The 13,658-nt window shown below is 36.4% G+C and overlaps 1 protein-coding gene across 13 annotated transcripts in view; it reads left to right on the top strand.

The window, feature by feature from the left end:
• Positions 1-13,658, top strand: part of PER2 (period circadian regulator 2) — a 48,921-nt gene that overhangs the window by 10,066 nt on the left and 25,197 nt on the right. For 3 of the 13 annotated variants that reach the window (XM_014268871.3, XM_014268869.3, XM_074546792.1), the window contains exons 4-6: positions 1,934-2,094; positions 9,844-10,333; positions 11,094-11,162. In XM_014268871.3, coding sequence (XP_014124346.2) covers positions 10,062-10,333; positions 11,094-11,162 — 341 coding nt within the window. In that variant the 5' untranslated portion in view covers positions 1,934-2,094; positions 9,844-10,061. Of the gene's footprint in view, positions 1-6; positions 2,095-9,843; positions 10,334-11,093; positions 11,163-13,658 lie in introns of those variants that run through there. The other 10 variants (XM_074546791.1, XM_026795010.2, XM_074546793.1 and 7 more) reach the window with 5 other exon arrangements.

Here is a 13,658-nt window from a genome sequence, read left to right as displayed (position 1 = left end):
TGTGTTCCTACAGCAGGGTTTTCACTCCTTTCTAGTATCTGAAGTCTTCTGTGCTTAGAATAGAGATATGTCAGCGTGGAAGGAAATGAGGAAATGTCACAAGTTCTGTCTTCCTTGGGAACTGAACAAATTAGATTTCCTTCTGTGGAAAACACTTTACTGGAGATGCCATCTGTAGATAAAGTCTTTTAGTGTTTTGGGACTTGGGCATACTCAATCAGCTGTACATTTCTTCTGAAAAATAACAGAAAACAGGTAAAATTGGCTGCCTCTAATTCTGTTCAGACTGTTTAAAGACAAGTCATTCAAACCAGGCATTTTGTTTCTGATAAAAATCCTGTTGGTATAGATTTGCCTTACTTTCCATTAAATGTCCGAAAGGCTTATCATGAGAATTTTTAGTAGTTTACAAGGACTATTTTTCTTGATGTTTTAATGTCTTCTTAAATGTGTTAAATACATGAAACCAATAAGATACACAATTAGAATGGTACATGCTGCCACTGTGAGTATATCCTCAAACTTAGACTTTTGAAAACTTTTTAAACTTTTTTTAATTGAAATTTTACAGGGAGTTGAGTTAGTGTAAAGGAATTGCAAGAGCTGTCTTTAACCAGTTAAATCCTTTAAACAAGGATTTAACTGGTGCTGAAAGACATTCCACATTTTCAATGTTCAAGCTAAAAACTGTGAAATCTGCAAGTAGTTCTGGCTACAGCAATTTCTAATGCTTCTTTTGGCCAGAGATAAAGCCTATAATTTAAATCCTGTACTATCAGTTTATGATAAAAACAGAAGCAAAACATTTCAAGAAGCAGTGCATACAGACTTCTATCATAATTTGAGTATTTTAGAACTTGTCCTGGCTTCACAACGTCACACAGGACGGAATGTTGTGAATAAATTCTTCCTTTAGTCTGGCCAACACAAGTGTACTTTCAACAGTTGTAAGAGTTTGCAGCATGTTAAATTAAGGCTTGCTAGCATGGGCTGCTTTGCAGAGTGCTTAGCTTGGGATTTGAGCGCTGTTCCAAACATTTGTTCTGTGTATCCAGATGAAGCACTTAGAATGATGTAATTGTCTGCCACACAAATGTTGGTCTTCTGAACTTCTGATTTTTATTCAACCATTTATTTGTGCCACATGGCAGTGGCATGCACCAGCAGACTTAGTTTCCTAGAAGAACTTTCTTTTTTTTTTTTTTTTTTGTTTTTCATTGAAATTCCCAGTGTTTCTCTTAAAAACTTTTTATTAGGAAGAATCATAATGTTAATGGAGTTTGTTAGCACGGACTTCTGACCATAAAGAAACAGTTTTTTTTACTGTGAGAGGGAGTGAGCACTGGAACAGATTTCCCAGAGAGACTATGAAATATCCATTTTTGGAGATATCCAAAAGCCATCTCTTGGTGCTCCTGAGCAGCCTCTCCTGGGCGACTCTGCCTGAACAGGGAGTTGGACAAGGAACCTCCAGAAGGTTCTTTTGATCTCAATCCTTCTGTGAACTGAAATTTGATAACTGCCTGGAAAAACCTTGAATGCTCTTACCAATCCTACTGTGACAGAGAGCCATAAAATGATATTGCAGCCAAACTTGATGAGCATTGGAGCTCCTGCTGACCAGAGCACATCAGGCTCTGTGCCCTGCTGGGGCAGCAGGCCCCAGACTGTACACAGTGTGACACCACTCTGATTGTGAATCCTAAGGGTTATTTTATAGTGCAGAACATAGTATTACTTTATAACTCTTATTAGAGAGCAAAAGTGTTTAAAATGTAAATTTGTGTCTTCTTCCTCTGCTGTATGACAGTTTCATGTTTAACCAACATTTATCTGCATAGGAGTGACATAGCTGTGAGCATCTCTCTGGTATCTGTTTGAAGAGGACACTGTTGGGGGGCCCAGGTATTTCTTTTATATTTTATAGTTATAGAGGTGTCCGGACTCTGTAATGGTCAAAGATTTCCAGTAGAAGAGGATGAGACAAGAATTAAATGCATGTGGGAGACTCTGGACCTAGGCACCTCATGCTTTTGATGCTAGCTGGGAGGGAGCTTGATATACACTTTTGGCACCTTTTCATAGAAAAAACAGGTAAGAAACACACATAATTATTATCATTCATGCTAGTAGAAAGATGCTTCCCCTCCTGCTCCTCTAGAGCTTATGCAGAAAATATATTGTTCTGTGTTTGTTATCTTTAAACTGGGGTTTCAGTCATATATATGTACTCATTTAGAGCAGTATTTTGGGTATAAATGGGGAGTTACCTTATTTGAAGCTAAAACAATTTTTAGCCTTAAACCATACTTATTCTTAAATTTAGGTTTGAGTTTCTTCAGCAAGGAAGCAATCTGGTTGGAAGCATCCTCACTGTGGGTGCCAGGGCCCTGATCTGATGCTGACTTCTTCCTGTGTAGGTGCTGCTATAAATTCAGGGTGGCACTTGGATGGTTCTGGAACAAGGCTGTGTCCTGATCAGTTCCCTTTGTAAAGTGGCACCTGAAAGCAGTGGTTAATGAAGATGACCCTTATAAGACAAATAAGAGTCTTGTGTTCAGGATTTTCTTGAGCTGAAAGGTGGTGACTCCTGATCAAAAAGTTGTGAAATTCAGATTTTATGGGAGCCTTTGTGGTATACTAAATGCTGATAATTTTGTTGACATTGACATCTCATTGCTTGTTTAAAAAAAGAGCAAAACTTTTTCATGATTACTTGGAGTAAATTAAGTAGTCTACTAAAAAAGTTCCCTTTCTTTTTTTTAATGAAAAAAATCTTGCAAGAAATTACTGAGCATCTTTCTCATTGTTTCCTATAATCTGAGAATATTGCAATCTTTTCTTTCCCCCTTCCTAGAAAAGTCCTAGTGAAGGTATTCTGTTCATTGTTCTTGCCAGGAAAACACAAAGCTCTCAATGTTGAAGTTGCACAGTTGAACAAGTCACTTCTTGGATTATTGCTTGTTTGCCAACATTTTCTCTTAACGTTTTTCGATTCCCAAGCATTTAATTATTGTCTAATTGCACAGAGAGAATGCATTCATTGCAGATGTTAATTTTCAATCATATCTAGAATTGCATGATCTGGCTAAACCCTTGCTAGTTATTTGTCATCTAAATAAGAAAACTTTTATCATTTTGCAAAGCAAAAATCCAGAAGACATTTGGAAGCCCTTGTTGTTGACAAGATCTTCAGTAAAATTTAATCCTGATCATTAGGAATGTCTCCCATAGGTTCTAGTACAGTTAAGACTACCTGAATATATACATGTCTATAGGCATAAAATGTAGTGTGGTTCTTGCTTTTTTGGGAATATTTGGAATAAGTGATAGTAGTTGTGAATTTAGACTCAAATAATGAGATGTTTGCCTGTTACTGAGTTCTTGAATTGGATAATTTTGACTCTGGATTGTTTGTTTCCTTTATATACCAGTACTAAATATGATAGTTTTTGTGTGAAAGGAAATCTGGGAAAATGTTCTCTGAATATAACCAGATCTCTGCTGAAACAAGATTTTTTGGGTTTAAAGTTGCTGTTACAGAAGAAATCTCTCTGCTTGGTGTTCTACAACCCTTCTTAAGGGTGTTTTTCAAAACCAAGCTCAATTACTTGTTTTAGCATTTGTCCATACATATTTTGGTGTGGTTTTTTGGCCATGTTGAAGTTCAGGCTGTTTCCTTTGTCTTACTGCAGAATAAAGGAGCAACTGTAGGTAATGAATAACCAGAAGACCTTTGCTGCATATCTAACCTGGCAAATCAATGCCTGCATTTAGTGCTCAGTGGAATTGTGGTGCCTTTCACACACTGCATCAGGATCTTAGAGAGCTCTGGTCTTTTCCAGAAGCAATAGAATGGGTTTTTGTGAGCCAGTTGCTGCAAAATTAAGCTTAGCTGTTGCCAGTTTAATTTTAAGTAAGTTTTTATTTATAGAGTCAAAATAGACATCCCTTAAAAGTTTAGAAGGTGGAGCAGAAACCTGGCTTCTTTTGATATCAAACCTAATTGTGTTTCCATGTTGAGATGCTTTCTGAACTTGGTATGGGATGTAATTACCTTCCTCAAACTGGTCACAAGAGAGAACCTCACACTGGGAAAACATGCAAGCTTTTGCCTTCCAGTGTTGTTTGGTTAGTGATTGGGCATTTATTCAAGCATATGAGTGGGATGAATATGTGCAATTTATTCTGTCATTTTCCCTGAGATTAGTTTCAAAGATAATTAATCTCCCTGTGTGCTGTCTGACCGTCTGTGCTCCTGAAGTGTTCACACAGTGCTGGTGTCTGCATGCAGATGTTCCACTTAAAGGCCTTTCTGTGCTCAGAGAGAAGTCTGGCCAGCTGCATCTCTTCTTATCTAAATTGCAGAGCATGCTGGAGGCTTATTGCCAGCCTGAGCTTTTTTCACAGTTACTCCTGTCTCTTCTAAGACAATGTCTCCAAAGTTAGGGCATATATTAACATCATATTATAAATTAAAAAAGCACCAACGTTCTCCCAAAGAGGTAAAGTCTTGCTTTAGAAAGGCTTCCCCTTCTGCAGAAGCTCTTGCAAGTTTATCATAATATTTTTCTTGTTCCTTCCTCTTTACTCTTCCTGTATTCCTTACTCTGGTATGTGCCTCTGGTGCTGAGGCTTTTGAGATTTTGAAACTGAAGTAATTTTGTGCAAGACTGACTTTCAGTGACGTTAATCTTCCAGTCTTGGTTAAGAAAGCCATTCCAGCTCATGCTGAGCCAGTTCTTTTTGAAACATACCTTTAAAGATGACAAACTTGTGTTTTCTCCATTGCTCAAATACTCTTTTTATTTTGGTCTTTTTTTTTCCCCCTGGTTTGATTGTCTTTGTGATCCAAATTCTAGCCACTATAATGTAGTTATTGGGTGTAGACAAAGCTGCAGAAATTCTGGCACGTTGTTAGAACCAGAAGTAACATGACTGAATTGCTTCTTGACACAAATTTCTGCCAGGTATCAAGAGGAAAAAAATTCACATAGTGTCTCCTAAGGGTCAGTATCTATTTCTTTTATATTGGTGACTCTCTTAATTTGTACTCATTGCTTAAAATAAAAATGTTTTTTAAAACCCTAAAAGCTTGACTGTCATTGAATCGATCAACTCTTGTTTCAGAAATTACAGGAAATTCCTCAAAAGTTATTGGATACCACACAAATTTATTTATTTTTTTATTTTGGGAACCTTTCTCTCCCACCTAAGGAAACACTGCTGAAGTTTCCTACAAATATCTGGCAGAAGCTGGCCTGGGTGTCATGGAAAGAAGGGAGGAGATGAGACAATAGATGATATTTGGAGGCGGAAAAAATTATTCACCAGTGGTTTAACAACTCAGAATTTCAAACTGTAAGACTCTACATGCTGGCTATGGCACTATTTTCATTGCCTCTTAAACTTCCAAAGATCACAGAAAATACTTTGGGAAAATAATTTTCCAATGAAAGGTTGTGTCAAAAAAGTGTTTGTGAACAATTCTCATGGCTGGAAATACTACAGCACATGTAATCCTCTCTGGCATCAGAATTCAGGAGAAAAGGTTTCTTGTGCCTAAGGACTAAAACACAAAATATTTACATGCATTGTTCTTCCTATAAACAGCACAGTTTTACTGCATTACTACTATATTGGGCTAATTACCTTCAGAGAATTTAGGGCTATTCTGAGACTCTGTCTTTGGTAGTTTATGCTTACAAACTTATCAGTAGTGATTTACATAGTTTTCTTTATAGGAATAAATACAGCAGCCCAAAGTTGGTGGTTTTTTATTTTTTTTTTTTATTTTGTGAGAGCTCTTTTCCCCTATCTCTAAAGAAAACATCATTTCCTAACAGGTACAGTGGTGTTTGATTATGGCAATATTTTTTCTTGTGTATCTAAAGCTCTTTCTAAGTAGCATTTTGTCAGGGAAACAGGAAGAAACTCCAAAAGTTGGGTACAGACTATAAGATGAGAAATTGTTCATCTTGCCTTACATTTGTACACCTCAGGCCTTTAAGGTGAAGCTGTGAGTGCATTTTTTTCTTAAAGCTTCATTTGAACTGTGATGGGGTTAATTTCCTTCACTCATGGAACTCTCCATCAGGCTTTACAACCTGGGTGTCCTCTGAGAGATGACAGGATAAATGACACTGGGAAATGGCTTTGGCGGGTGGCTGCAGTTATTTAAGCAGACATGCTCTGATTTACACAGCAGTGGGAAGAGCATCCCCTGGGTGCAAATGGATTAACACATTTATGTGTGAAATGAATTTGTACAGAATCCTGCAAGACAGCCTTACAAATAGGACTAAATACTTTAGTGAAATATGTGAAAAACACTGATCACTTGTTTTTAAATTTTTGAAAGTTTAATAGTAATGAAATGGTTATAAAAATAGTAATATAATTAGAATAAAAAAATTTGAATAATTTGGATTAGTACAAATGAGGCAATAAAAACAAAGAGTTATGGATGTCTCAGTACCTTTTTTGGGGCAAAATAAGCCCAAACAAAGCCCCATGTTAACAGAGAATTAACCCTTGAAAACAGCAGCCTGTTGCATATTCATACACCTCAGACATGATGCATAAATTCCATTCAAACACAGGATTCTGTCTGGACAGTGTCAGCTTCTCCCTCTGAATCCTGACAGCGCCTTCATGGCTGAGCAAGGCAGGAAGAAGTTCGTTTATTCTGATAATAAAGCAATAAATTCTCTTTCTCTGAAAGATTCAGGTGTCCTGTTGCTGCTATCTGGTGCAAGTCCTTTTTTTAAAGAAAAGTATCCTACACAGCATAGTTTCTATTTTAACATTATGTTGTAACCTAAAACTGTGTTTAACACACTACTTAAGAAAATTAACACAGCATAACTTTCTAACATAACACATATAATATTCATTTTAATGTTTGCAAAAAGCCAATCATAAATATACATTTTTCACAAGTAGAACTATCAAAGATGCATGGTAGTAGGACTCAGGAGAAGTAATTTTAGATTATTTGCTTTAAGGCCATAAGCCTTATGTATATGAGTATGCAACAGGCTGTTACTTTAAAGGGTTAATCCTCTGTTAATGTGGGTTCTTTTTTGGGCTTATTTTGCCCAAAAAAAAAGGTACTGGGACGTCTGTATCTCTTATGCCAGTATGGTGTGGCTAAAGCTGATAGGCCAAGAAAAGCTTGTAGTGTATTGTAATTAAGAAATAGTTAACTTCTGATTGTGATGGCACGAATTATAACATCTGTATTGTCTCACCCTTCCCATGAGACTGAAACTTGAATAAAAGTGTTTAAAATGCCTGTCAGTTACCCCATCTCTGGGTCAGAAAAGAGCTTAATGTGACGCATTTCTAGAGCAGCACCAGGAGGTTTGTCCATGCAGGAATTCCTATTCTGTGCTGGCTCTCAGGGCTGGGTTTGGTCCCTGTCACCCCCAGCCAGGCTGGCTGGGCCCTGCTGGACACAGAGCTTCCCTCAGTGTCCCCAGAGGGCAGGGCAAGTGTCAGCTCCTTGTGGCACTGAGATTAGATCAGAGATGAACTATCTGACCCGGTTAATCATTGGCCACCAGAGAATGTGCCATTGTGACATAATCCTGCAGTTTCAGCTCAGAGCAAATACTCTTTTATCGTGCTCTGGTTATGTAATTCCCAAGACAGAAGTAGTTAACCTTAGTCCAGGAAAAAACTGTCAGAGCTCCTGAGGGGTAATTCAGTGCCTGGATATGGCAGCATCACAGCAGGTCTGGTTTATCTGCATTAAAATACCTGAAGAGAATACCTGCAGAAGGAAAAAGTATATTTTACTCTACTGAAAGGCATTTTTCTAAGTGAATTATAATAATATAATTCACTTAGAAAAAAATATAATATATATATGTTATATATATAGTTTTCCAAGTGAATAATGTAATTCACTTTGAGAAATATATAATATATAATATATAATATATAATATATAATATATAATATATAATATATAATATATAATATATAATATATAATATATAATATATAATATATAATATATATATTTATATATAGATTATATATATAATCTATATATAATCTATATATATTATTATATAATTCACTTAGAAAAAATATAATATATATGTTATATATATAGTTTTCCAAGTGAATGATTATATAATTCACTTTGAGAAATATATGATATATATAATATATGTAATATAAAATATATATAATCTACATAATATAGAATCTATTATATGTATTTTATATATATAATATATTATACATATTATATATTTTATATAATATATTTATTTTATATATAATATGTTTTATATATTTAATATATAATATATATTAAATATATGTGTTATATATGATATATAATTTTCAAGTGAATTATAATAATATAATTCACTCGTTAATTATATACACCTATAATTATTCATCTATAAATCCCTTGTGAATAAACTTGTAAGGAAAGAAAATTATTTATATTTATAACATTACTGATAGCTTAAGTGAATGTTCTTAAGCTATATTTTAAATGAAAGCAGATATCTTGCATATTATTTTGACCAAATGAGGAGACTAAGTAGTGTTTTCTGGAAAATGCAAAATAAATGTGAAATGTCTGGAAAAACATCAATTAGAAGGGTAAGAAAATAGCTTCCATGTGGTGTTGCTTTGGAGGGAGTTGAATCATGGTGTGTTTTAAATTACTGTTGTGAATGTTTTCCATTACAGTCTTTTCTTAAATACCTAAAGATTTATTTATTTGTGTTTAAGACAAAACTGCTGTAGTTAATATTAACAAAACTTGGCTGTTAATTTTTTTATTCACTGTCATTCCTGTCAAAGTTTTATTAGTTAATAATTGTAATGGGAATATTTTAAAGGAACAAAGAGGAAGGAACATACATAGTTCTGTTGTCATGAAAACAACAGAGATTTTCAACAAAGAATCTTAGTTCATAGTTTTACACTCTTGTTGTCTCTGACTTGCTGAAATGGATGAGGATGTGAGTCAGATTAAATACAATCTTTTTAAAACATAAATAAAGTTGAACTGCTCTCCAGTGCTTCTCTTTTGATGATACTTCAATATTGGTCTGCCCTTGATTCCCCTCTGTATACACTCTGATTGTTGAGCCTGGTGCATCAGAATTTGGTTTAAAAGCAGGGATATATGGTGGTTTTTGTTTTAACCTTCTTTTTCCAAGCAGTTTTTATCATTCCCCTCAAATTAGTGGTAATTAGTAGATAAAATTCTTCTCAGGTTTATTCATGCCTTAGAATTTTTGGTGGTGGTGATTAGCTGTGTTTGTGTGTTGAGTTTCCCTGTTCCTGCTGCATGTTCTGTCTGCTCACCTACCTGGCTTTTGTATAGAGAAAGAAATGAAGAGTACAGTAGTGTTCCTTCCCAACTGATTTAAAAAAAACAAACCCCAATATAAAACAAAAGACCAACCCAAATTACCTCCAAACTAAGCAAGCAATGCTCTGATGTCTGAATAGGGTTTTTTTCCTTTATCAAGGTAAACTGAAAATCATAATAGCTATAATCCAAATCTAGGCAGCAATACTGACAAGTGTTAAGTAAGAAAATAGAGAACAAGGGACTATGTGATTTTTTCAGGAGTTTTTCCATGTTTCCATTCAACTTTCCTTCTTATGTGTGGGTTTTTACTAAAAAATAAATACTTTTTTTATGATAAAACATTGTGAGATTTTTTTCAATTTAAATGAAACATATCACCATGCAAATACTGAATATATTAACCATGCATCTTCAGTCAGTGCAAATTCCAGTTTGTCAGCAAGGCAAACAAGAAAATAATTTTTTTTTTTCTTCCTTCCCTTCCTCCTCAGATTTGTGCATCTGTACTTCCAAACAGAGTTTATACAGAGGGAAAATTCAGAATATGGCTTGATTTGCTCTTGGTCTTGGCAGTGTTTCTGATGAGTGTCCCACGGACTCTGTCAAATTCTGGGGGCTCTCCTCTAGCACTGAGGAGCAGAACCCTGAGCAGCAGCCTGGCATCAGTGGAAACCTTTCTCCATCCTTCTCCTTAAAAAAGCAGCTCAAGATGAGTGACTATCCTGGACTGCCCACTGACCACAGCCAGATGATTGCTGAAGACTCAGAAATTCAAGCAAAGCCTGAACACTCTCATGAAGTTCTTCAGGAAGATATTGAAATGAGCAGTGGCTCCAGTGGCAATGACTCCAGTGGCAATGACTCCAGTGGCAATGACACAAATGAAAACTATTCAAGTGGGCATGATTCTCATGGTCATGAATCTGATGAAAATGGGAAGGATTCAGCAATGCTCATGGAATCTTCAGACTGTCATAAAAGGTAGTAGCTCTTATTAAATACATTTCACTTTTATTTTTGCCCCTAAAGACTTTTTACATTTGAATCAATATTTCTGAATAATAACTAAGGTATAAAGCCTCTTCAGCAGGGAGCTGAGTGTGCTGCTTAAGTTGTACTCTCATGTGGTGTAAATTATGTAGTATAAATCTTAAAGAGAAGGTCTCTGGTGTTGGTGTTTGCATTGCCAGCATAATTTGCATCTTTCTTCTCATCACTGACTGTTTAACTTGCCTTATTTATTTATTTTCTTGTAAACCAAGTCCTGTAATTGTATGTCAAAACCTGCCAGTTAATTCTTATGTGTGAGGGTACAACCATGCTATTTTAATCTTTTCAGTAGTAGTTTTGTGGACAGAGCAAAGCTGTGTTAAGAACCATCTCTCTAGTAGTCCTGTGAGACCAGGGTGTTGGGACTCAGTCATCCTTGTGGCTCCTTTCCCACTCAAGCAGTTCTGTGCTGCTTAGATAAATGTTTACAGCTTTAGTGCACATTTGTTGTACCATGCAGAAGCTTTTAAAATTTGGGGGTTGGGATTTTGGGGTTTTCGTGTTGGAGTGATTTCTTTTGTGGGGTTTTTTGGTGGGTTTTTTTGGTGTTTTTTTGGGTTTGGGTTTGTTTGTTTTTTTTTTTTTTTTTTTGAGGTAGCCAGTCATTAATAGGAAAATAAAAAACTACAATGAACAAAAGTTTGTTGTTAGGTTTTCAAATATTAATCTTTTTCTCTTTTCCTTATTCCAGTTCAAGCTCAAATGCATTCAGTCTGATGATTGCAAACTCTGAACACAATCAGTCCAGCAGTGGATGCAGGTAAATTAATGGGCATGCATTTTTCAGTAATATGCTAAATGCTGAAAACTAAATAATGTCGTATTTTGGGTTTTTTGTTTTGTTTTGCCTCAACCTGGATGACTACACCAGAAATCCTGTCTTTGATTTCTTCCTGTCCATAATCAGTAGCATCTCATATTAACCACTTGATTAAATTAGAGCTTTTTGTTGATGTTCCATGTGAGTTGTGTGGTAACCTTTGAAGTTGTGTTACTTTGTTTTGATTTGGTGCCTTAAGTCTGTAATTTTGGTTTTTTTGTGGGTCCCGTTGAATAATGCTGAGGTTTTGTAGCTTTGAATTTTTTTTTGCTCTTCGGAATTTAGTCTGGACTTGGTGGTGTATTAACATCAGAATCCACCATTGAGCTGGGTTATCCCTGGTGTCCAGCAGCTGTATCACCTGCCTCTCCTGTGTTCCATTTGCTGGGATCGAAGGCCCCAGGGTGTAAGGATAAATGATTCACAAACCCCAGCTGCAGGAATGAATCCCTCTGTGTGAGCTCTGCTTTTGTCCCTGATAGCCTTGAAGAGCCTGGTAGATTGAAGGCTCTGATTTAGACACTTCAGAGTACCCTGCTGCACTTGTTTTAAGTCAACTTTTTTTAAGTCAACTTGTTGATTTAAGTCAACTAAGTTGACTTCTTTAAAGTCAACTTTTAAGTCAGATCAGGAGATCAAAGCTTGGTCCTGAGCAGATCAAAGATATCTAGCCTAGAGCATCTTGATGTTAAGACCCATATCTAAGAACTGCCTACATGATGTGTTTCTACCTGATGCAGTTCCTAGAAAAGTGGCAAATTCAAATTACTCCCATGCACCATTTGGTTTGTGTTCACCATATTTTCTGTGTCTGCCTTGCATGCATCTGGAGATTTTGTTCAATTCTGTATTTGCAAATGGAAATTGTGATCCAGACTTTATGTTGCTTAGTGTGAAAGAGTGAACCAAAGGCATTCCTTAATCTTTGTTTCCCATTGATTTAGTTTTCTTCACTGTGAAATTTTGGAGGGTTTAGTTGCTACAGTTTTTTTGGTGTTTCAGTTTTAAATTTTATTAATAGCTCTCTGCTCAGAAATAATTAAGAATCCAGATGGTAGTGTGTTCTCCCCAGCCATCAGGGTTACAGAGCAAAATCGGATCATTTGGGAATGGAAGACTGAAGATATCTAGAGAATGATCTTCAAAGAGAAGACTAAAGTAGTCTGACAAACTAGTTACCTTTGTAGGCTTAATCTTTGATTCAGACTACTGGGGTTTGCATTCAGTACCAGTGCCAACCAACAACTCTAGTTTAATATCTGTACGTGCCTTTCCAATTTGCTGTCCACAAAAAGCAAAATTAAAAACTCCTATCTTTATAAACTTGCTTATTCTGTCCTGTGGCTGCCTGCTGTGCCTGATGCTCCAGCTCTCTGGAAAAACATTCTGGAGTTGTGTAACTTATTTTCCAAAAATGTCCATCTTTTGTATTTGCTGCTGCTGTAGGCTGATTTGGAAAGGTTTTTTTCCTTGCAGAAGAATCTGACCACTCTCATGAAGCAGCCTGTACTCTGAGAGTACAAACCAGCAGTATGCTCAGTTATTTCATAATCTTTCCTCTCTTTTTCCCTACTGCCAGCATGAAGGGTTCTTCTATGAAACTGTTAACAAAGCCCTGTTTGATTGCAGCAGTCCAAGCTGTCAAGCCACGTTGTACACATGGTTTTAATACACAGCATGAACATCATGTTTCCCAAGGGAGTGCTGCAGTCTTTTGTTTGATCCCTTGCCATTATTTCTTGGTACAAAATGACCAGTGAGTAAATGAACGCTGCGTGTCTCGCAGTGCTCTGTGATGGAAGCAAGAACAATGTGTATTCTCTAGCACAGCTTTGTCACTTTGCAAGCATTTTTGGTGAAATACACCCAACACCTGTCAGATGATTTATCTACCTTTTCAAACACTTAAAACTTCTCAGAAAAATTATCACAAATCCTCTTGAAAATCACTTGGCAGCTGAAGCAGCTTTTCTGGCCACTTCAGTCAGGCAGTGCAGTTGCCAGGACTGTTGTTTCTACAGCAGTGCCCAGGGTAACTTCTTACAGATTGCCAGCCAGGACAATCAGGTGTTAAGAAAAGACCTTCCTTTGGAAAGGAAAAAAATTCAGAAATATTTAAGAACAGCTCTATAATCCTCTTGATCATTGTGAATGATCAGCTTTTAAAATCTCCAATGCGAAAGGCAAGGTGATTTATCGTTTTAACTCCTTCCTACCCATCTGCCATCCATCTTTGCTACCCTCTCCCTCACTTCCCTCACCTCCTTTTCTCTTCCTTTGTGACTGTATCAGCACCTCAATAATGGGGAGAGATCCCAGGAACTGGAAAGGAAGGTGACAACTTTCTGATATTGGCAATGATGGTCTCTGTAGTTTGTCCTTGTCCACTGAGACAGCTCTTCTGAACATGCACCTGAGACCTGTGAATGCAGCTTC

Source organism: Zonotrichia albicollis, chromosome 9, assembly GCF_047830755.1.
Source record: "Zonotrichia albicollis isolate bZonAlb1 chromosome 9, bZonAlb1.hap1, whole genome shotgun sequence".
Classification (NCBI taxonomy): domain Eukaryota; kingdom Metazoa; phylum Chordata; class Aves; order Passeriformes; family Passerellidae; genus Zonotrichia; species Zonotrichia albicollis.
The sequence above is the reverse complement of the archived record's forward strand: the minus strand, read 5'-3'. Positions and strand labels throughout refer to the sequence as shown.